Source organism: Oryza brachyantha, chromosome 1 (assembly GCF_000231095.2).
Source record: "Oryza brachyantha chromosome 1, ObraRS2, whole genome shotgun sequence".
Taxonomy (NCBI): Eukaryota; Viridiplantae; Streptophyta; class Magnoliopsida; order Poales; family Poaceae; genus Oryza; species Oryza brachyantha.
The window spans coordinates 32088175-32111732 of NC_023163.2; the positions used below are offsets into that span (position 1 = coordinate 32088175).

Genomic DNA, 23558 nt, shown 5'->3' on the forward strand with positions numbered 1-23558 from the left:
TCCTTCCGCAACGCACACGCGAGCGAGCTTTCCTCTCGTGATCGTCGTCCACCGGCGGCGATCCGTACGCCCGCGCTCGCTGGTAAACCCTAATCTGCTGCCCTCGGTTCGTCTAGTCCGTCGCAATCTTTGCTTTTTTTACTTGCCGTTGCGGCGAACTTAGCCCGGCCCCCGAATTTTAATTTGTTTCGTTGTTGTGGGGGCGTGCGAAACTGCGAATACTCTTAGCGGATTGCGGATTTTGTTGCGGTCTATGTTTTTCCTTTAAATTTTGTTATTGTGTCCAATTGTCGAAACAATTAATCAGGACCAGTTTGTTTCAGAAGTTGTTGTTCCAAAGATTTTCAATCTTATTCAATCCTGGCATTGATCCATTCCTCTGAATGTATCGCCAATTATTTGGATACATTTTGTTAGAAAATCAATTATCTGCCTTCTAGAAGATCGTTAAAGTTGGAGCTGATCCTTTCAACTATATGTATTATTATGCCGATCCTTTCAATTATAGCGTATATGAGTTTTTACGCTGCATACGTGATGTAGGGGACTGCATATAGCCCTATTTTTTTAATTATTTACTATACCTCTATTAAATATTATAGAAAGAACATGTTGGTGCGCAGTTTTATTATTTTCTTGTCTGATTAATCTTCCAGTTTACATGAGTTGATCAGCATTAGACATATGCATATGTAAGAAGAGCAATTTTACAGTCCTTGAGCAGATATCGAGAGGCATTAAAATTTTAATGTACAAATTTTATATAGAAAAAAGTGGTACCTTCTTGTACCTTCTCAAAGACCGTAAAATTGCTCATATGAGAATCATACTACGGGAAATAGCTTTTAGCATACAGGTACAGCACACTATCTAAATAGTTATCCAAAAAATATAAAATAAATTAAAAAGATAGATTAATATGAGTTATATCACTTCACAAACATGCGAGTTTAAATTTAACTTCTGCAAGTTGTAGCAAAAAAAACAATCAAAACTTTATTCATAGTTATTTTTGTTATTTTTGCTATAACTTGTATAAGTTGAATTTAAACTTGTATGTTGGTTGAATGATATAAATCATATTAAACTATCTTTTCAAATTTCTTCATATTATTTGATGACTATTTAGATGTTATGCAAGCAACGGATGTACATATACCCGTGTGCTAAAAACTGTTTCTATCATACTACACTCGGCACTAGTCATTACAGGACTATTACAGGACTTCTTTGCTGTCATGTGTATATCTTCACATTCGTTTGTTTTAGAACAAATTATTCTATGGCTAGATGAGGATAGAAATACAATCTTTACTTATTATATTTGCGTATTTGCGCATTCCATGCTGTCATTAATATAATGACTTGAAGGAGTATGATATTTTACCTTTTGAACTTAGGTATTGGTTATTATTTGTCCTTTCAGCAAGCTTCTTGTCATTTTTAACCTACTTGTTGGATATTCGATCTTGTAGGTTGAGACAGAAGTTGGAGCACAACCAAGATGGCTGACAGCCATGAAACTGACAAGAACATTGAGATTTGGAAAGTCAAGAAGCTGATTAAAGCACTTGATGCTGCACGTGGAAACGGGACAAGCATGATCTCACTGATCATGCCACCTCGTGATCAGGTCTCTCGAGTCACCAAGATGTTGGGTGATGAATACGGAACGGCCTCTAATATCAAGAGTAGGGTCAACAGGCAATCTGTTTTGGCTGCTATCACATCTGCTCAACAAAGGCTGAAGCTTTACAACCGAGTTCCCCCCAATGGATTAGTGCTTTACACCGGCACCATTGTCACGGATGAGGGCAAAGAAAAGAAAGTCACCTTTGACTTTGAACCTTTCAGGCCAATCAATGCTTCCTTGTACCTCTGTGACAACAAGTTTCACACTGAGGCGTTAAATGAGCTGCTGGAATCTGATGATAAGTTTGGCTTCATCGTCATGGATGGCAATGGCACTCTTTTTGGAACACTCAGTGGCAACTCAAGAGAGGTTCTTCATAAGTTTTCTGTTGATCTCCCCAAGAAACATGGACGAGGAGGGCAGTCAGCACTTCGTTTTGCCCGCCTACGCATGGAGAAACGCCACAACTATGTGCGCAAGACAGCTGAGCTTGCTACACAATTCTTCATTAATCCTGGTACTAGCCAGCCAAATGTTTCTGGGCTCATTATAGCTGGTTCTGCTGACTTTAAGACTGAATTGAGTCAGTCTGACATGTTTGATCAGCGCCTGCAAGCAAAGATACTTAAGGTGGTTGATGTTTCATATGGTGGGGAGAATGGCTTTAACCAAGCTATTGAGATATCTGCTGAAGTACTTTCAAATGTCAAGTTCATCCAAGAAAAGAAGTTGATTGGGAAGTATTTTGAAGAGATTAGCCAAGACACTGGGAAGTACGTTTTCAGTGTGGAGGATACTATGTCTGCCCTCGAGATGGGTGCAGTTGAGACACTGATTGTGTGGGAAAATCTTGATGTCAACCGATATGTTCTGAAAAATTCTGTAACTGGAGAAACTACGGTAAAGCACCTCAGCAAGGCACAGGAGACAGATCAGAGCAACTTCCGAGATAAGGCGACTTCTGCAGAACTAGAGGTGGTGAACAATACCTTGTTGCTTGAGTGGTTTGCTGAGAATTACAGGCAATTTGGTTGCACCCTGGAGTTTGTCACGAACAAATCGCAGGAAGGATCTCAGTTTGTTAGGGGCTTTGGTGGGATAGGAGGTATTCTTCGCTATCAGGTTGAGATTAATGCTTACGAAGATTTGTCTGATGAGTTTGATGAAGACTATGAATAGCAATCAATTGAAACAACTTCAGTGATTCCGGTCCGCAAGGAGCCCGTGCTGGCCCCGAACGCACCGGGACAGGAGGAGGTCGAGACATCCACAAAATCACCGAGGAACACTTAAGGTGCATGCCATATTGCAATACCTCACCTGTAAACATCTTCTATTTCCATGTACCCTGTGACTGTTAACATCTTTTATTTTCATGTACCCCGTGACTGTAAACATCTTTTATTTCGATGTACCCTGTGACGTTGGATCTAATCATTTTTTTTTATCTTTCTAGGGGTGAAGAGAAGACTTTTTTTTATCTTTCTAGGGATGAAGAGAAGACTTGAGAATAATGATCTTCTTCATGTCATGAAGAATGATGCTGCTGCAAAAGTGAAGCCCTGTCTGTTTGATGGAGAAGCCCTGTCTGTTTGATGGAGAGTAATGCTGCATTCTGAGTCCATCGAAAGACCGTCGTATCTATTAGTGGTTTAAAATAAATTCTAAGTTGTCATTGAGGAGTGGCGTCTACGTCTGCCCAAACATGTCCTCTGCTTTTATTGTTGCTGCATTTGCCGCAGCTACTCGTGCCGTGTGGCTCTGAACCAGAGGTCCAGAGTGAGTCTTCGCGTTAGTATTATGTTTGGATGGGCTATTGGGTCGATGCAACCCAGCTACAATCTGTGCCCATGATGTTTGAACCATATCCGTGTTCACTTGCTATCTATGCCCATCATGTTTGAACAATATTCGTGTTTATCTTCTTCTACTTCGCTGTTGAAACTGTTTTCTGTTTGGCAACAACGGATGCGTTTTTTCGGAGATTTTTGATAAAAGATGAAAGATTATCTGATTTTGTGATAAATGATAGAATTAGCTTTAAATTCTATTTTAGACTGGCAAGATGTTTTTTTTGGCAAAAAATGCATTGTCCGGTAGTTTGATAAAACACTTGCGGTGCAAGAACCAAGAAAAAATCTAAGAAAAATCTTGGGTAAAACACGGAGCCGACCCGTGCGTTTTGCCCCGTTATTATGAGCGACATGAAATCATGATGATGGATCTGTGGACAGACAATCTAATGAATCGATCGCCTTTCGCCGGTGGCGGTGGACACTTCGTGCTCGCCGGGCCGTCACCGGCGACGGCGAGCATCTCGTTCACCTCACCTCTCCGGGGATAGGTACATACAGGACACCTGGACTCACAGGAACTGTCCTGTACTGCCTTGGCCCGGGGAAGGAATAATTAGGCTGGGGTGGTTGGGACTCGCGAGTGACCAAACTCTGAAATGAATGCGTCCGATCAGCTCGAGCTGAGCTGATGCACGGCCCTTCGCTGTTTATCCCTTCGTGGTTTTGTGACGTGGCTCAAAATCAATTTTCGGTTGGACTTTCTAATAGCTTTGGACAAAGTCAAACGCAAAAGCAGTAAATTGACCAAAATTTAATCAAAATCTGTCCAAAGCCGTGGTACCTAAAGCTCTAAAGGGCTTGAATTCTGATGATCAGTGCCAATGCCGGTACGTGAACTCGACTACAATATGCAATATGCAGTGTACTTTGACGCCCTCGTCTTTTTCTCCAACCTATACTTATAAATCAAAATTATTTTTCAACCTTAAATTTAAATTTGATTTTAGCATTGGCTTCATCAGCCTAATCCATTCTGACGACGAACAGAGAAAATCGAGCAAGAATTCTCGCTAACCCGAAGAGATTGGGTTAATCGGGAGCTTGTGAGATTAATCGAGCTATACACTGAGCAAAGTTTCGAGCGAAAACGGCAAAGCAGCGGGAGAATAGCAGAGAAACCTTCGGCTTCGTCCCCTCCTCGCTCGCTCATTAATGGCGGACACTGCATCGTTGGCGCCATCCATCTCCTCCATTAATGCCGCCATCAAACACCTCGCCCATCTCTACTTACAAGCGGAGCGCCAGCTTGAGCTTCTCGGCTCGGGCCGGCCGTCGCGTCCATCCACCACCCACCCTCGTCGGGCGAGCTCCGCCCCTCGGGTATCCCTTGAGCTGGAGGTGGGTGACGCTGTAAAGGCAAGGCCGCCTGCCTCCCTCGATGATGATCCACCTCGCGCGCGGTCTTGATCTTTGGCCTTTGACGTGCTGTGCTGCGTGTGGTTTGTAGGTGGTGGTGGATCACCTGTTCTTGGGAGTTGGGATTGTCCACTACTCAGTGGGGGTTGTGTGGGGTGCTTGGTTCTTGGTTGGTGAGCGGCGCTTGATGCGGTTTCGCGCGTGGCGGAGTCGTCGTGAAAACCTCGCGCTCAAGGTGCTCGATCAATTGCCGCGGAGAGCGCACAGGTTTTGGTGCTGAATTCCGGGTGTTTCGCGGGAGGAGGGCAGATGGTCGGGAGCGTGCACGCGAATGGGTCGGCGAACGGCGGCAGTGGCAGTGGCGCGGAGGAGAGGCTCGACGAGCTGCGGCGGCTGCTCGGCAAGCCCGACGGCGACCTGCTGAAGATCGTCGGCATCGGCGCCGGCGCGTGGGGGAGCGTCTTCGCGGCGCTCCTGCAGGACGCGTACGGCCACTTCCGGGAGAAGGTACAGGTGCGGATCTGGCGACGGCCGGGGAGGTCGGTGGACCGCTCCACCGCCGAGCACCTGTTCGAGGTGATCAACTCCAGGGAGGACGTGCTGAGGCGGCTCATCCGCCGGTGCGCCTACCTCAAGTACGTCGAGGCGCGCCTCGGCGACCGGACGCTGTTCGCCGACGAGATACTGCGGGACGGGCTCTGCCTCAACATGGTCGAGACGCCGCTCTGCCCCTTGAAGGTGGTCACCAACCTGCAGGAAGCCGTGTGGGATGCCGACATTGTGGTGAACGGCCTGCCGTCCACCGAGACGAGGGAGGTGTTCGAGGAGATCAGCCGGTACTGGAAGGAGCGGATCAGCGTTCCCGTCATCATTTCGCTTGCCAAGGGGATAGAAGCATCCTTGGACCCAATCCCTCGGATCATCACGCCTACACAGATGATCAGTTCTGCAAGTAAGAAAGCATCTTTGAATCTTCGCTTACTTATACTTATCTTTATAAGCTAGAAATTAAATTTTTAATCTTAAATTTAAAATTGATTTTGAGGGTTTTTTTTGAATTTTATTTTCTAGCCTTAGCTTTTAGATTCCTAAGAATACATATATAAAATTTTATTCATAAATTATTTTTTATTTACAAATTATCTCTGTTGCTTGTGCCCACATGCCAACCTATTAAGGTATGTCGTTAGAGCAACTTCTATAGAAGAGGTGGCAGCCACATCCAATTTTGTCCACGCATCTACTCATTAATTAGGACGTAACATATACAATAAATTGCTTCTATCATACACCCCACATTACACTATTATAAATTCACATTATTTTTCCTATTTATCCATTGGTATATTTCTCCCATCTCTCGTAGGATTTGTGGAGAGGTCGCCTCTTATATAGACTTGCTCTCATTTAGTGTCAAGGAATAGCAATGGAGTTGGTTAGTGGAAGGTTGCAATAAATATAATATTTAATGAAAGGAGCACATAGTACTACGGATAGAAAAGGTTAGTAATGATATCCGAAAGAACAACATTGAGTGGAGGGCTCACTGTTGTACTTTGCTATGCTTGAATTTCTGCCTCTCATGCTACTGATAACTGGAGCACATGGCATTCCATAGTACCATTTTATGGTAATTATCACATTTCAGTTTTACAGAGCAAATATGTATTCAATACTTATCCATTTCCATAACGTGCTCAGTACTGGCCATTAGCATTTATTGACATTTTGGGACCTTGGTTTTGCTCCATCAACATCGAATGTCCTGTTCTGTTTGGATGCTGTTGACATGAAATAGACAAATACGCCGTGCTTGTAAATTTATGACATAACAGTGATACGCTACATATTTTCTAACAAGCAAGAAAGATGTTCTTATCTTGGCCCAAAATCAACTCTCAATTTATGGTTGAAAATTCAAAATTTAGTTTATAAGCATAAGCAGAAACGAAAAGATGGAGGTACTAGTTGATATTAATTTTCATTGATCCTTTTATTCAAACAACAACTAATTTAACATTTTAAAATACATTGCAGCCGGAGTTCCAACTGAGAATATACTATATCTTGGAGGCCCAAATATCGCCTCAGAGATTTATAACAAAGAATACGCAAATGCTCGAATCTGTGGATCTGACAAGTGGAGGAAACCGCTTGCTAAGTTTTTGAGGCAACCACATTTCGTTGTCTGGGATAACAGTGATCTTGTTACACATGAGGTGATGGGTGGCCTGAAGAATGTCTACGCCATTGGTGCTGGTAAGAATATTTTCTACATGTTTCCTTTTTTTCCAAAAAATATATATCCTTGTAACAGTTAATTAATTAATTAATCCCACCAACGAATTAATGGAGCTGGTGTTTTCTCCGCTGATTGTTCTATTCAAACATGAATTTGCCATATGTTCAGGTTTTACTCGATTTGCTTAATTCATGGCCTCAATTAATCTGGGTAGTTGAGTTTTTTTTAAATATCCTACCAATTTAAACAAACCATATCCATCTAGTATGAGAACCATTTAAAGTTTTTCTTCCATTTCTGTTTGAACTCTGGTCTATATTAATTGGAGCAGTGCACTTCCAAAATTAGGTTGGATGCCTTTGGCTAGCCTGGCTGAAAGTTGTACAAAGTGCTATGTATATGTGCAAGATAGTTAATGCAAATTTGGTTGAAAACATATCCACAACCATTTCTTTTGCATTATGCCAACTGGCGTTTTAGTTTTTTTGCTTTCTCTCCATGCAAGATATTTGCTATTTCCCATGTTCTGAGCTTAATAATCAACTCACGTTTCTGTTTCAGGAATGGTTGCAGCTTTAACAAATGAGAGCGCAACAAGCAAGTCAGTGTATTTTGCTCATTGCACGTCAGAGATGATATTCATTACTCATTTGCTCACGGAACAACCTGAGAAACTTGCTGGCCCTCTACTGGCTGATACTTATGTTACTCTACTGAAAGGTCGCAATGCGTGGTATGGCCAAATGCTAGCAAAGGGAGAACTGAGCCCTGACATGGGTGACAGCATCAAGGGGAAGGGGATGATTCAGGTAATCTCATAGCACTGTTCTTTATTTTTCCAGAAAGTTATGTGAATTTTTAGCGTGTTTTTGAAGAATGCTGAAAGCCAAAACTTGCAAAAGAGATCATATCATCCTGGATCTAACCTGTTCACTTTTCACTGAACAGGGTATCTCTGCTGTTGGTGCATTTTTTGAGCTACTCAGTCAACCCAGCTTAAGCGTGCAACACCCTGAGGAAAATAAGCAAGTTGCTCCTGCTGAACTGTGCCCGATCTTGAAGAGGCTTTATAGAATACTGATAAAAAGGTTTGTGCTCTGGATTACCATTACGGCTATGGGCCTATGGTGCTCTTTGCTACTTTGACTATGTGGCTGTATTTTTTTCACTAGATTATTCATCGGCTTTTGCGCGCAATTTTTCAAATTGTTAAATGATGCATTTTTTTGCAAGAAGTTTATGTATAGAAGTTAATCATATTACCTTTCTAAAATAGATTTTCAACTCTATAGTATTTAACCTTATCATTTATACCATTCAATAGCTATAAAAATTAGATAAACTTTCATCCTTCATATACGAAAAGAACACATCCGTAGTATGCACTATGAATGCAGTGCACACCCATTCACTGCTTCTAGCTGTGCAATTGGCAGGGTGAATAGATTGTAGGCTGTACACATATCTTCTAGTATGAAAACAATCACCTTTCTTCACAAATCACGAAATCAACATAACGCCTGCAGGCAGTAGTTTATGGGCATAAAGAGCTCGGAAGTATCATGCAATGGTTGGCATATTTTTTTGCCGGACGCAACGGTTGACATTGCATTTCTTTATTAGGCGTTTTTAAAATTTTCCTTGAAATACTGGTTAAAATTCTAGAAAACAGTTTCTTTGGAGACACTTGTGATCATTTGGTACAATGGACATGTAACATGTTCTAACATGTCAAAGTGAACCATCAACGTTGACTAATTCAACCAGCAAGGCAGCAATTATGTTTTCAACTAACAGTTTTTTTTATCTACAGGGAGCTCTCGACAAGAGATATTCTTCAAGCCCTGAGAGATGAAACTATGAATGATCCTCGCGAAAGGATTGAGATGGCCCAAAGCCATGCATTCTACCGCCCGTCTCTCCTAGGAAAACCGTGACTTGTTCATCCTGTATATGATTAGAATATAAACAAGGTTGGATGAGACCTATTTTGACATGCTTAGCATCATTCATGATTAAGCTTGGTGAAGATTTGTCGCCGGCTTGTGCGTGAATTCCACGGGGCTTATTTTCTGGAAGTGTTTCTACTTCTTAGGTTATCATGTTGTGTTGTTGTACAACAGTACAAGACAGCATGGAGTCAATAAATTGTCGTAGTCTCCAACTATAAGTCCCACTGGATCAAAGAAGTTGAGAAAATATTCCTTTCTTGTAATTATTATCCTTCGTTTTTCCTTGTTGCTCCAGTATTTCTGGGCGATAAATGATGAATCCATGTATGTCCTGCAACATTTAATTGAATTTATCTTCCTCGCATTGTCATTGTTTCACCCATATGATGGGAATGTTAATATGATATTCGTGGCAAACTATTTTTTGAACGCCACGTACGTCCTCTGTAACACATTCTGCTTCAGATACCATTTGACAAAATATACACTAATGTAAACATGCGCATTTAAAATACTAAGAAAGCTATATTTTAGGGATTTATGGATCATTTAAATTTGCAATGTTGAGGAATACAAAAAATTGTTTTTTGTGGGCTGTACACGCATGATCAATTGATGTTGAGGAATACAAAAAATTGTTTTTTGTGGGCTGTACGTCCTGACAGACTTACGCAGGGTCACATGTTCTTCTGCTTCGGTTTGATGTCAATCACCAAATTTCAGGTTTGAGCATTGGTGGCGGTTATACGAGTTTTCACTAACCATGATGATGTTTACCAATAGGATTATGTTACCTTCATCTCTTTATGTTGGTGTTCTAATTAGTTCTTTTGTCATTCATTACGATGTGATTTGTAATCCACATTATTTCAATCCGTAAACTCTGTCACAATTGTCTACAGCCATGCGAAGCGAATGCAAAAATATTTTTCATTATGTTTTAAAAAAATGTCGCGATTTTCACTAGCTTGCTGCCTGCTGGGCCTCCGGCCCAAGGCCAAACGGAGACCCAAACCGATTCGGAGTCGGATATTTCACTATTTCCTCTCGTCTCCTATAAAAGGAAACCCATCAACGCCGCGACCCACCCAAAGGCCCAGGCACCCACCGCTCACACATCTTCTCGAAATCTCTTGGGTTCCAAACCACACTCCTCTCCTCTCCCTCACCTCGGCCGCTGCGCTGCACTCGACTCCTCTCATCCTCTCCCCCTCCTGCCGCTCCGGCGAAGGCGAAGGGGAAGGCGAGCGCGCGCTCGGGCCGGCGCGATGGCGGCGCTGGAGCAGATCAGCAGCACGAAGATGTTCGGCGGCCGCAACCTCCGCTTCCGCCACCAGAGCGCCACCCTCGGCTGCCCCATGACCTTCTCCCTCTTCGTCCCGGCGTCTCCGGCGTCCAACCTCCCCGTAAGTTGCTTCCGCCTCGCTACTCCCCGTGGTGGTCGGATCTGATGAGTGGGGTTTCGTGCTACCGTGTGGTGCGCAGGTGCTGTACTGGCTCTCCGGCCTCACGTGCAACGACGAGAACTTCATTATCAAGGCCGGTGCGCAGCGCGCCGCTGCCGCCCACGGCATCGCCCTCGTCGCCCCCGATACCTCCCCACGTACGTGAATGCTGATCCCCTCCCGTTTTGTCCGTTTTCTAGGGTTTACGTGTTCCTATCTGCGTATGGATTTGGAGTGGAATTCAGGATATTCGTGGGGAATTTCGATTATTTGGCGTGAGTTTGCTGGATCACGCTTTGGCAAACTGGATGGAGTATCCCTTGTGAGATATTTTACGATTACGGGATTAAATGTTGCTACGTTTCATAAAAAAAATTGCTATGAGATGACTGACCAATTAGGACAGCCAAAATGGACCAGGGTAAGCGGATACACTCGTGTGTCTGTTTTACACAGCAAGGTAACGGGGCGTCCATGGTGGCAGTGCATAACCAGTTTCTGTATTTTATTGGTTAGGGTTATGCTCATGTTTGCTGAACACTGATTTCCATGTAGATGGTTTGAACGTTTGGACCTCATACATGATGCTAAAACATACAGATGACCATGCATTTTGGTCTGTCATTACATTAGTTTTTAGACATGTGGACAATCATTATATTATTCCACTCACGCAATATGACTTCCCTGTTGCCGTTGCCAATCTGCTATCGTTACAGTTCTTTTAAGGGTTTGTTCGCTTTTATTTTTGTGATCTAGCTAATAGATATTTGGTTTGTCTGTGCCAATCTGTGCAATTGTGCATCCGCGACTATTGCTGTTATGCTGATTTACGTTTGTTCTGGAGATGTTCTCTTCCACATGGAAGCTTTTATATTCTCTTCTACGATGATTTCTGTACTTAAGATTTTTTGCTGTAAGTAATTAAGTAATTAAGATTTTTTGGTTGGATTTAATGTATTAGCATTTTGCATTATTCTAAAGTTATGACACCTAGTAATCACCCAATGTTTATTCGCTTGTACTTACAAATAATTTATTGTATGCTCAATGTGACTTGCACAGCTGTTGTCCCTTCCATATTTGCTGATTCAATTCAGTTCCTTCTCTTATTGCTCTGTTCCTTCATGCAGGTGGGCTTAATATAGAGGGAGAGGCAGACAGTTGGGATTTTGGTGTTGGTAAGATTTAATCTAAAATGTTCAATTGTTCTGCTCTTTTCGTTTTATGCAACACAACAACATGCTGCATGGTCTTTCTTTGCCCTAAACAAATGGATTATCCCTCTGTAGTCTCTGTTTAGCTGATTCATATCCTTGAAAACATTCATCTGTTGCCTTAAATCTGTAAGATGTCTGGTTATGTACAATGGTATGCTCTGCTGAAGCTCTATGCTCATAAATTCATTACTCTGGTAAATAATTAATATGCTCTAGAACATTGTTGGATATAAATGTCCTTTAGTTTTTCTTAACATATCTAGTAGTCTTCATGTTATTATATACGAAAATATAGCGTCCAAAAAGTTTGGTAGTTATGATCGGTTTTCTGACAAACGGTGTTTTCTTTCACTGGTACAAGCATTCTCTTGGTTTCATGCTTGGCACTTCTATTTGGATCCTGAACTTTTAACTTGGTGTTCCGTATGGTTTTCTGACAATTAGTTTTTCCTATTATTGAACATTTCTTGATATCGTATTTGACACTTTTATTTGGATTCTAACGGTTACTTTGTTACTTATAATTATTATCTGAAAGTGGTCTTTCCATTTATCTGTAAACATTATTTTGTTTCTTGCTTGACAGTTCTATTTGAATTCGAAAGCTTTACTTCGGTGTTTCTGTTTGTTTTTTTTTTTAAAATGGGGTTCTTTTATACAAAAAATAGATCTGTTGGTTCATTTATTTATTATTGTATTATGACATTTGTCATTCCCTATCTGAACAAAACAAATCAGTTTCTTGTGTGACACTTTAATTTGGTATTCTGATTTGTTTTCCTAATTTTCTATTTCCTTCTATTGAAAAAACATTCTTCTTTTGTCGCTTGAGAATTTCTTTTGGATTATAAAATTTTAATTTGGTGTTCTCTAATGGGTTCTGCAAAAAAATTGGGTTTCCTTTCATAGAAAAACATTTGTCGATTTCTTATTGTTCACTTCTATTTGTCAGTGTTTCCTTTTTATTTTTCTTGCTTGACGCGCTTTAATTTGGTATATATTCATTGATTTTGCATCAATTGGGGCTCATTTTATATATAAAAACTCTTGGTTTCATGCTTGACACTTCTATTTGAAATCTGAAACTTAAGTTTGGTACTTGTCAAAATTGGTGTTTCTTTATATTGAAATAAAAAGTCACTTTCAGGCTTGACACTTCTATTTGGTATTCTGATTTTTCTAAATCGTGATGTTTACTTCTATCGAAAAAAAACTCTCTTGATTTGTTAGTTGACAGTAAACATTATCTTGGTTTGTTGCTTGACATTTCTGTTTGAATTCTAAACTAACTTGGTATTCTCTAATTGTTTTCTGAAAACTAGTGATTCCTTACACTGAGAAACATTTGATGTTTTTTGGTTGAGACTTCTATTTGGATTCTATTGGTTCAGTTTGTTACTTCTAATTGTTTTATCTAAAAGTTTGTCTCTCCTTCGTTGTTTATTGCTTTATGATTCTATTTGTGTTTGGTATTTCTTTTTGGTTTTCCAAAAAATATGTTTTTGTTTTATATAAAAACTCTCTTTGTATCATGGTTCGCAATTCTATTTGGATTTTGAAACTAAGTTTGGTAGATATAATTGCTTTTCTGAACTTTGGTATTTGCTTTTATTGAAATAAAGAAGTCATTTCCCTGCGTAAAACTTCTAATTTTGCATTCTGGTTTGTTTTCAAAACTAGTTTTCCCTTTTGCTAAAAGTATTCTCATGATTTCTTGCTTGATGTTTCTTTTTGGTTTCTAAACTTTAACTTATTAGTAGTATTCTATAATTTCTTCTTCAATTTAGTGTTTTGTTTTATCGAGAAATATTCTTGGTTTTTATTTGTATTCTATAGGTTCAAATTGTTATCTCCAAAGCTTTTAGTTTTGTATTTCTGATCAGTCTTCAAAATTTTAAAAATCAGTTTGTAAAATGTTTGGCACTTATATTTTGATTCTAAAACTAAGTTTGTAAGCTGTTATTGTTGCTTTTCTGGATTTCAGTGTTCCCTTTTATTATCGAAATGAAAATTCAGTTCCATGCATAATATTTTAGTTTTCTATTTTGATCTGTTTTAAAAAAAAACTAATGTTTTTTCTACGAAAAACATTCTCTTGGTTTGTTGTATATCAACTTCCTTTTGGTATACTGAACTTTTAAACTTGTATTCTTGAACGGGTTTTTTAAAAAATAGTGTTGTTTTTATCTGAAACCTCCATGATTTCGTATTTAACACTTCTATTTGTTTCAACTTGTTCAGTTTATTATTGTTTTTCTGATGTTACTTTCTGTTTCTTGTTTAACACTTATATTTGTATCGTATTATAATGTTTTTATGTGATAAATGATTGGGTAGGCATTCATTTTACACATAACAGAACTCATGGTTTGATTCTCAACACTTATATTTGCCCCCTGAAGTATAATTTTGGTGTTTAAACTGGTTTTTAGAAATTTGTTTCATTTTTTAAAGAAGCAATACAAGTTGATTTTGTGGGTGACACTTCATTTGGTATAATGATCCATTTTACAAAAACTAGTGCTTTTACACCCTCAAGGCCTCAATCCACAAAAATGGTCTCTTGGTTCTTGATGTTTGTTTTGGATTTTGAACTTTTAACTTGTTATTCTCAAATTTATGTTGATATTGCTTTTTTCCCTAGAGTTTCAATTTGGCATTCTCTAGATGTCTTCCTAACACTATTTGGATTCCAAAGATTTTTATATAGCACTTCCTGATTGGTACTTTCTTGACACTTTCCTTTTATCATAAAAGTATTCTTTTGACTTAATGCTGATGCCTCCTTTTGGGTTCTAAAACTTTAACTTGGTTATCCTATTTGATTTTCTAGAACATGATGTTTCTTTTGCTAGAAGGTTATTTTAATTTGTTTTTTGAAATTTGGTGTTTCACTTCTATCGAGTAGACATCTCTCTTGGTTCTATTCTTCCTATTAAGTTTGGTACTTGTATGGTTCTCAAAATTTCATGTTTTCTTTTATTTGAGAAAGCTACGTTGGCTTCATACCAAATTCTTTATTTGGTATTCCCCTTTGTTATTTTGTGGATTTGATATTTTTAACTCGCCGGTTCTTATTGCTTCTTTGTTTGGTGTTTTCATCAAAAACCTTTTTGTGATTTGTTTATTTAGTGCTTTTGCGTTAACTTTTGTGTCGCAACTGCATGCCCATCTTGGTTCTCCGTGGCATGGAGGGAGACTGCATTCGAGGCAAGCCTCGGCCTTGCACGACAGGCTTAGGAGGCCACAAGGCTGGTTGTAGATGGAGATGTAGAGGGTGCGTGATGGTGTTGATGCTATGCCCCATTTGCATGAAGACAACTAGGCCTTGCAGCTCGTTCATATGAATCCTAAACCTTAACCCGGTAAGTCAAGCCCAACCTTCAAAGAATTTACATCATTGCATTTTGTGCTTTCTTGCCATCCCATTTTATACCTACCTGTTAACTGGATACAAATGATTAGTGAAGCGAAGCACAATGTTTGTCTACAGGCAGTCATGCACACAACCAAGCTCATTGGCAGCAACTTTATAACTTAATAGTTTCATATCTGGTAGTCAATGCAGTACCTATGTACCATTATTGAAAAAAACATTTTCTTCGTTTCATTCCTCTATCTGGATTCTAAAGCTTTTAGCTTGGACTTATAATTTGTTCTCTAGAATTTGATGTTTGCCTTTGTAAAGGAACACAATCTTTGTTTGTTGCTTGATAGTTGTACTGGGTTTTTAAATATTTCAAGACGATAAGTATGATTAACTTTTGAAATTTGGTGTTCCCTTTTATGACCATTCTTTTGGTTACTTTCTAACAAAAAACATTCTTCTCCTTTAGTGCTTTGACGATTTTATTTATAGATTCTAAAGCTTTTGCTTGGTACCACGTGGTCGTTCAAGAGTGGTTTACTTTGCAAAAAGCGTTTCCAATTGGTTTTTCGAAATCGTTTTGGATTGTAAAGCTTTCTAAATCGGTTCTTATTTTTTTTTTTTGAAATTGGTGTTTGGTTTTATAGAAAATATTTATTTGGTTTTCTTGCTTGGAGGTTCTTTTTTGATTCTCAGTCATAACATGGTAAGTAATTTTCTAGAAGATGTGTATCCTTCTATAACAACATTGACTTTGTTTAGTGTTTCTATTTTCATTCCAATGCTTTTAGGTTGGACATAGCTACCAGGACTCACATGTCTACAAATATTTTCAGTCAATGCGTGTCAGACGCTGGACGATAAGCATTGGACACCGCTAGTGCTGAGTTGAGTTGTAGTGAGGTGTAGTAGTATTTGGAGTAGTACTACTTTAATCCCTAGGGATAAAGCAGGTAGGGGAGAGAGGGTCATTGGTCACAACTTCTGCAGGCTTTTGCCATACATGAGAGATGGTAGCCTACTACCACCTCTATCACATAATAAGTGCCATTTCTAGAATACAAATTTGTTCCACAGAGTGCATTTGTGGAGTACAAGATGTCTCATCAATCACATCATATTCAAATCTCTCCATTTTACTCCTACCTAATTCCCGTGTTTGCGAAACCGCGGTAACCGCCACGATAATCACGGCGTGTGCTTTGCCAGGGGATGGTAGAGGTACGGCATTGTTTGAGTTGCTAATTTTTGTCCAAATTCAAAAAAATTGAGAATTTTTGAAAATACCAATAATAGGGATTGATTTATAAAGTTTTTTGGTGAACGATGGAGTAATCCCTTGTATACCCCTAAAATTTTAGCTAATCCCTTCTATGCCCTTGAATTTTGCTTACTTGTATACCCCCGAAATTTTGTTTTGATCCCTTCCATGCCCCTCCCATAAGTTGACCGCCTAATTTCTGTAAATATGACAATTTTACCCTTTGGATCAACATAGAAATTTATGAATTACACTATTGAAAGTAAAAGTTTTTCGCATGATACTATTAATAGTTATGAGTTTGTATTTATTTTATTTTTTAAAAAAAAGTCATAAAATTGAGGAGCATTCATATAAAGACATGACTGCCAATACTCACAATACTTCTTTAAGAATGCTCCTGATAAAAAAAATCTAATGTCCTACTAAATTTCAAATAAAAACTTTGATTTATTACATTTGTTTTATTTTTAAAATTTATGGCAAAATTTTCCGCACTAATTATCTAGTCTCATTAATTACATAAAATTCACATACTATGCACTCAAACAAAATTTTCAATCGTTTTTTGAGCTTATAAACCTAAATCATCAAAGGCATTAAAGACATTTGCCACAAACTTAATAGTGAAATGAGGGAAAATATAACAGTAGGGGCATGGAAGGGATCAAGCTAAAATTTCAGGGGTACAGAAGGAATCGGGTAAATTTTAGGGGTATAGAAGGGATTGAGTTTTTATGGGTATACAAGGAATTTACCCGAAGAAATATGTGAAATATGTAATTTTTAACAAAGATTAAGGTCCAAAATATTGTTAACCTGGAAAAAATATGGCCCATGAACGCACAACTAATTTTGAGGGATATAACTTATAGATATGTATTTTAACTTCCAGTTGTTAAGTCATAATTGAAATACATTTAGTAATTAATCCAATCATAGCTAATTAAATGATAATGACATAAGTTTTTTGTATAAGATGAATGGTGAAACGTGCGCCAAAAAGTCAATGACGCCATCTATTAAAATATGGAGGAGTATTTCTTCTGTTCGGAAAAACATTATCTTCATTTCTTGCTTAATCTTCTGCTGAAATTGTAGATCTTTAACATGTTACCTAGTTTTGGAATTATAGATTTTGTTTTTTTCCTTCTATTGTAAATGCTTCCTTTCGGTTTAGAACTTGGTAGTGACAATTGATCTTTGAATATTTTCATTCTTGTGTATTGTAAAAGTTTGCAATAATCAATGTATATAAATGGCTATTGTGTCTTGTTATACTACCTCCATCTTAATATATTAAAACCTAATATTGTATGTGACACAACCTAGTTTTAGATGGGGGAGTACTATTTTTTGGCAAATTATTAGTGTTTTCTTGGATTATGATTTCAAACTGGTGTTTTTTGTTGGTTCCTTGAGTTTCGTGTTTCCTTCATTAAAAAAAATATTATGTTGGTTTATTACTTGTTGGTTCTATTTTGTGTTCCTTTCTAAGAGATTTGAAGTTCCTTTGAAAGAAATAAGATGTGCTTTCAATATCTTTAAGATGCTGGTGTTTCCTTTTATTACATAATATATTCTCTTGGCTTATTGTTCGATGCTTCTGTTTAGATTTTTAAACTTTGGTTTGGTATTTCTAGCATGCCTTTTGAATCCTTTAAAGAAAAGTTATTAGTTTGCCTGACATGTAAATTTGTTTATTTTTTCTTTTTGTGTATATTCTGTATTTCTTGCTTCGGCGCTTATGTATTTTATTGCTTGGTTTCTTGCTTGACACCTCTATATTTTCTGAACAATTTGTGAAATTTAGTATTTCCTTTTTTTGATTTAAAACACTGTTGGTTTCCTGGCTATTACGTGGCAAAACCGCAAAATGTAGTGTTAAAAAAGGTCACCATATTTGGTATTTATGATTGGTTTTCTGTTAAAGTTGTTTACCTCTATGTAGATAAAACATTGGATTCTGAAACTACTTTTGGTATGTATTAATTGTTTTTCTGAATTTTGGTGTTCCATTTTGTAGAAACATCAAAAATCAGTTTCATGTGTAACACCTTCTATTTTATCAAAATAAAAAGAACGTTTCTTTATATTGAGAACTTCTAACTTGGTATTCCCCAACTGGTTTTTAGTGTTTCCTTTCCTTTCATTGAAAGTCCTATTTGTTCGAACTTAGGTGTTGCCTCTTGTTGAAATGAACAAGTCAGTTTCATGCATAATTCCTCAATTTTGTATTTTGATCTGTTTTCAAAAACTAACGTTTACTTTTTATGGAAACCATTCTCATCCGACTAATGTTACATTCTTATTCTTAATCTTTGTCGGTGCTTATTTTGGTTCTATGTTTTTTGGTGTTTCCTTTTTACCGAAAAAAATATCCTCCAAAATTTTCGTGCTTAATATTATCTGGATTCCAAAGATTGTCTCATTACTTTCTAAATCAAAAACTTTCTTTTGATTTAGTGCTTTGTGTTCTTTTATAGACAAAGGATGAAAGATTTTCTGATTTTTTGATAGCTATTTAATGATGTAAGCGTTAAATTTAAGTACTACAAAGTTGAAAATCTATCTTAGAGAAGTGATATGATGAGCTTGTGTATAGAAACTTTTTGCAAAAAAATACACCATTAGCAGTTCAGGAAGCATGCATGCAAAAGCCGATGAAAAATCTGAGAATGATCTACGGAGATGAACGCAGCCTGCTATTTGGATTCTAAAACTTTGTTTTACTAATCAATTTTCTAGAAGATTGTGTTTCTGTTATTAGAAGTTCGTTTTATTTATTTATTTATGAGTATTGTAACTATTGAGTTGTACCTGTATGGTTTCCGAATATTTTGTATTCTCATTCGTATCAAGAAAACTATCTTGGTTTCATTGTGATGCTTTAGTTGGTATTTCTGACTCATTTTCCCTATTTGGTTCTGCTTTTTTGCTGAAAGGACATTCTCTTGGTTTCATTATTGGCACTTCTATTTGGATTCTATATCTCTACCTTGGTGCTTAGTATTGGTTTTCCTTAAGTTGGTTTGCAGTTTATTTTGATGTTTGCTTGATTTCTTTATGTGTTACTTATTATTGGTTTCATGGAAGGTGGTGTTACATTACCAAGGAACATTTTTTTTGGTTTCCTTCTGGCATGCTACCAATGATTTGATTTTAGGAATTCAGTTTTTTGTTTGTCACTTCAACTTAGATTGAGAATCCTTCAATTTGATACTTATTTTTGTTTTGTGAAATGATAGTGTTTCCTTCTACAGGGAGAAATTCTCTCGTGCTTTAATGTTTTGAAGTTGTTATTAGTAAATTTTAAAGCTTTCGCTTGGTACTTCTAAGTTGTTTTTGAAAGTTGTTTCCTTTTATCGAAAAAGTTCTCTTGGTTCCTGCTTGATACTTTTCTGAATCTTTTCAACTTGTCACTTAATATTGGTACGTTCAAATTTGGTGCTTCTTTTTAGCAAAAAAAAAAAACGGACTGTTTTGATTCTTAACTTTGTATGGATTCTATTTTTTTAATTTTCTAATTGGTTTTCTAAAGTTTTTGTTTCCTCTTACTAAAATATACTCTTTTGGATTCGTCCAAGACACACTTATATTCCGGTGGTTCTGTGTATAAATCTTTCTGCATGACTCTTTTATTTGGATGCTTTTAAATTGGATTTGTGAAATTCACTGTTTATTTCTGAGAAAAAAAATCTTTGTTTGTTTTTTTATTTTTCTATTTATACTTATAATTGTCTTTTAATGGTGGTACTTCTTTTGTAGAAAAAATATTCTCTGTTCTACTTATAATTATTTTTCTGGGATTGTTTTTATTTCATTAACTAATTTTCCAAAATTTGCTGTTTCTTCTTATAGGAAAAACATCTATTTATTTTCTGCTCTAAACTGGTTTTCCCTTTTATTGAAATAAGCTTGTGTTGGTTTCTTTTTACACGTACTATTTGGATCCTGAAACTCTCTTTGTATTTCTTATTGATGGGTTGGTATACTTGTAATTTGGGATATGGAGGAATTTTTGAAGGGTTGAGTTCAGTTGTGGGGGTGGAGACAAATGGCCCGCTTCTAGGACTACCTCAAGTAATAGAAGAGTTAATTTGGCAGACTCATACATAGGGCATGCATCATCAATGTGATTGCATCTAGGGCATATCACTAACAAGTAGCTGTCCTTGTCCTCCATGTATTGTATAAGGATGATGGTGTCAATTGGCTGTGATTCAATTTCATTGCCCATTCGGGCAAAACACACACACACACACACACACACACACACACACAGGGCCACGTTTTCTCTGGATCTTTCTTGAATATTTGGCAAATTGGAAACATCTTGTCCTGCAATAACTGAATCCAAATACTTGGACAAGAGCTCATCCCTGGACCACCAGCCCTATGTCATTTCATCCTAGGAAAAGACTACCTAAATCATCCATAGCTTATAGGCATGTCTGAATTCTATTTGTATGCTTATTTTTGGATGTGCTTGTTAATACATAACGTTTGCATTATATAGTGTTTGCATGATGATGTTGAGTGGCATGATTCACTGAGGAGACAACAGTTTCATCATCATGTACTATGCTAGGATTATTCATTTCCATTATATACTAATGTATGTGGATGTGGGCTAAACTTAATCAGAAAGCCGTGTGTCTGTCCACTGAGGCTCCAATAAATTAGCTGATATTTTGTGCTCAAGTTATTAACAGTTACGGATTTAATATATTCAATTAGAAATATTGTGTGCATGTGTATAATCTTGATGATGAAATAATTGAATATATGATGCTTGGCCTTGATATGATTTCTATTCTTGAATTTTTAAAGAAGTTATTCCATGTGTTTTTCTGGTAGGAAATCAGAGTAGTTTTAGTGCAATTTGAGGTTCTTGTTCTCTGATAGAACATGCTGTTCGTTTGGGATTACTGTATGAGCACCACTTGAAGTTCCACCTAGCATGTTAACAGGCTTTCTTGTCTGTGAATATGGTTTCATGTGCTTCTATTTTTAAATATTGATTTTATTTCAGTATGGTTGTATGTGCTGGATTTTTTTTGAACACTAGATGAAATTCATTTAGCATGACAGTGATCTTTCCTTTCTGTGAATATCGATGCATGCACTTATCTTTTCTTTTTAAGTGTCTATGAGTAGGTGCTGGATTCTATTTGAATGCCACAAATGAAAAGTGGAAAAATTGGCGCATGTATGACTATGTTGTGAAGGAGCTTCCAAAAGTTTTAAGTGACAACTTTGAACAGCTGAACACTTCACGGGCATCCATTTTTGGGCACTCAATGGGAGGGCACGGTGCACTAACAATCTATTTGAAGAACACTGATAAATACAAGGTACATTTTCACTGCCATTTGTTAAGACCACATCTGGAAATTCCTACCTGTGAAGTGTTTTCAAGTGAAAATACTTGGCACTGGTTTGTGCTTCAGTACTTTGGGATACTGTACAGTTTAGATATCTCCTGGTTATTGACTGCTATAGCATTTCACATTTCATCTCACTTGGTGTTATTGTGTCATCTCAATTCAGTCGGTGTCTGCATTCTCTCCTATTGCCAACCCAATAAACTGCCCCTGGGGTCAGAAAGCATTCTCAAACTATTTGGGCCCGAGTAAATCTGATTGGGAGGTAACACTTAAGAGACAGAATCCCTTTTTATCCCTCACCCTCTTTGCCTCGCTTTCCCTCTCACACATCGTCATTGTACCGAACTGCAGGAATATGACGCAACCTGCCTGATCAAAAAGTGCAACAAAATTTCAACTCCTATCCTAATTGAGCAGGTATGATGTGGCAATGAATTGATCCGCCATCTGTTTATTATTGCTCCAGTATTTTTTCTCTTTTGGAACATGGATAAACCACCGGTTATTTTACATAAAGCTGTTATTGTGCATAGGCCTAATTGCCCATTGTCCTGCAAATAATTGTAGGAGGAAACTAATCAAATCATTTGGCACAAGCCGTAATTTGAACAATTTCATTTGACCTTTAATTGGGCAGTGTGACAGCGACTTTTCGCCTCCTTGGATAATGGGCAAGTGATGGTTATCGGATAGTCTATAACCTATTTTTATGCACTGCATTATGTTATGTGTGTTTCACATATTTTAGCTCTCTGCGGTGTTTAACTGTTAGCTACTTAAGTGGAAAACACCTACCTTTTAACATGGTTGTCATTGTTAGGAGTCCATCATATGTTCACACAGTATCACTGTATCTGACATACTTGTAGAAGAAGTTACATCAACTTAGCTTCCTTTTTCCATCAGGTTGGCATGATAAGTTCATAGAGATTATACATCGTGGACTATGAGCTGTTGCCACATGAGGTCAACAAAACAGCCCGAATTGATTGATCAACACATGAGTAGGTATTGATTGAACAAAGTGAAGTATAGGAACGTAATAAGCAGGCATTGGCGTGTTGCACGCAAACCATTTCTGATAGCTTTCGGGGCCTTTCGCTATCATTCATCCCCCTAGTGTACATCTGTTTGCGAAATTGTCTAATTTGTGTTAGGCTGTAACATGATTGTCTTAACTATAAAAATTTGAAGCAAAAAGGAAATAATGTCTATAGATTATCTTATTTCCTACACTTGTTTGTGAACTTGAGTAGGGAGAGGACGACAAATTTCTGGCAGAGCAGCTTCTACCTCGCAACTTTGAGGAGGCGTGCAAGGCTGTGGGAGCTCCTTTGACACTCCGCATGCAACCTGGATACGACCATTCCTACTTTTTCATTGCTACATTCATTGATGATCACATTGCCCACCACTCTCAATTTCTGAACAGTAACTGACTACCAAGTTACTTGTAGTGAGGCCATGGAGAGACAGGGGAAGCTTTCAATCCTTCTACTATCTGTAGTATTATCTGTCTGCCCAGACAACTTCAGGTGTCAAATAGTATCACCAGCTGGAAATAAGATGAATGATTAGGCTTTGCAGGCTATTCAAGTACAGTAGAATGGGAGCCTGATACTGCCCTCGCTGTCTTTTACTCTGTAGATTTGTTGACCCTGGTGGGCGGTTCGAAACGTGGATAAAGTCGTCTAGACTTTCTACAGGTAAGCAAATCATATGATCGTAGGATTGTAGCCCAGACGAAGATCTAGCAGGCCTACAATGTCAATGTCACCCCATGTCAGTATCATGTTGCTGCACCCCTTTTGAAACCAATTTTTTTCTCCCCCTGAA

At 38.0% G+C, this 23558-nt stretch overlaps 3 protein-coding genes across 4 annotated transcripts; all 3 read left to right on the forward strand.

The window, feature by feature from the left end:
• On the forward strand, positions 1 to 3541 carry LOC102702146 (eukaryotic peptide chain release factor subunit 1-2-like). The gene is made up of 3 exons (XM_006645244.2): positions 1 to 82; positions 1476 to 2927; positions 3090 to 3541. Exon 2 carries the CDS (start codon positions 1505 to 1507, stop codon positions 2810 to 2812), a length of 1308 nt encoding a protein of 435 aa, XP_006645307.1. The 5' UTR covers positions 1 to 82; positions 1476 to 1504; the 3' UTR covers positions 2813 to 2927; positions 3090 to 3541.
• A 1135-nt stretch (positions 3542 to 4676) lies between these two features.
• On the forward strand, positions 4677 to 9459 carry LOC102702425 (probable glycerol-3-phosphate dehydrogenase [NAD(+)] 1, cytosolic). Its single transcript, XM_040520676.1, has 5 exons — positions 4677 to 5797; positions 6883 to 7104; positions 7649 to 7896; positions 8036 to 8175; positions 8901 to 9459. The coding sequence occupies exons 1-5, from the start codon at positions 5155 to 5157 to the stop codon at positions 9022 to 9024; spliced, it is 1377 nt and encodes a 458-aa protein (XP_040376610.1). The 5' UTR covers positions 4677 to 5154; the 3' UTR covers positions 9025 to 9459.
• A 682-nt stretch (positions 9460 to 10141) lies between these two features.
• Positions 10142 to 23343, forward strand: LOC102702704 (S-formylglutathione hydrolase). Of its 2 annotated transcripts, none has more exons than XM_006645246.3 (7): positions 10142 to 10445; positions 10525 to 10642; positions 11618 to 11665; positions 21493 to 21689; positions 21886 to 21984; positions 22074 to 22139; positions 22979 to 23343. In XM_006645246.3, the coding sequence occupies exons 1-7, from the start codon at positions 10308 to 10310 to the stop codon at positions 23159 to 23161; spliced, it is 849 nt and encodes a 282-aa protein (XP_006645309.1). In that variant the 5' UTR covers positions 10142 to 10307; the 3' UTR covers positions 23162 to 23343. The 2 variants fall into 2 exon arrangements, with proteins under 2 accessions (XP_006645309.1, XP_015698556.1); XM_015843070.2 differs by lacking the exon at positions 22979 to 23343 and adding an exon at positions 22629 to 22918.
• The last annotated feature ends 215 nt before the right edge of the window (positions 23344 to 23558 follow it).

Bases quoted from the DNA above. Each gene is read 5' to 3' on its own strand.
- LOC102702146 (XM_006645244.2), top strand. From the start codon at position 1,505: ATGGCTGACAGCCATGAAACTGACAAGAACATTGAGATTTGGAAAGTC.
- LOC102702425 (XM_040520676.1), top strand. From the start codon at position 5,155: ATGGTCGGGAGCGTGCACGCGAATGGGTCGGCGAACGGCGGCAGTGGC. The intron at 5,798-6,882 runs GTAAGAAAGCAT...AATACATTGCAG, and splicing joins ACAGATGATCAGTTCTGCAA to CCGGAGTTCCAACTGAGAAT. The intron at 7,897-8,035 runs GTAATCTCATAG...TTCACTGAACAG, and splicing joins AGGGGAAGGGGATGATTCAG to GGTATCTCTGCTGTTGGTGC.
- LOC102702704 (XM_006645246.3), top strand. From the start codon at position 10,308: ATGGCGGCGCTGGAGCAGATCAGCAGCACGAAGATGTTCGGCGGCCGC. The intron at 21,690-21,885 runs GTACATTTTCAC...ATCTCAATTCAG, and splicing joins AGAACACTGATAAATACAAG to TCGGTGTCTGCATTCTCTCC. The intron at 22,140-22,978 runs GTATGATGTGGC...GAACTTGAGTAG, and splicing joins CTCCTATCCTAATTGAGCAG to GGAGAGGACGACAAATTTCT.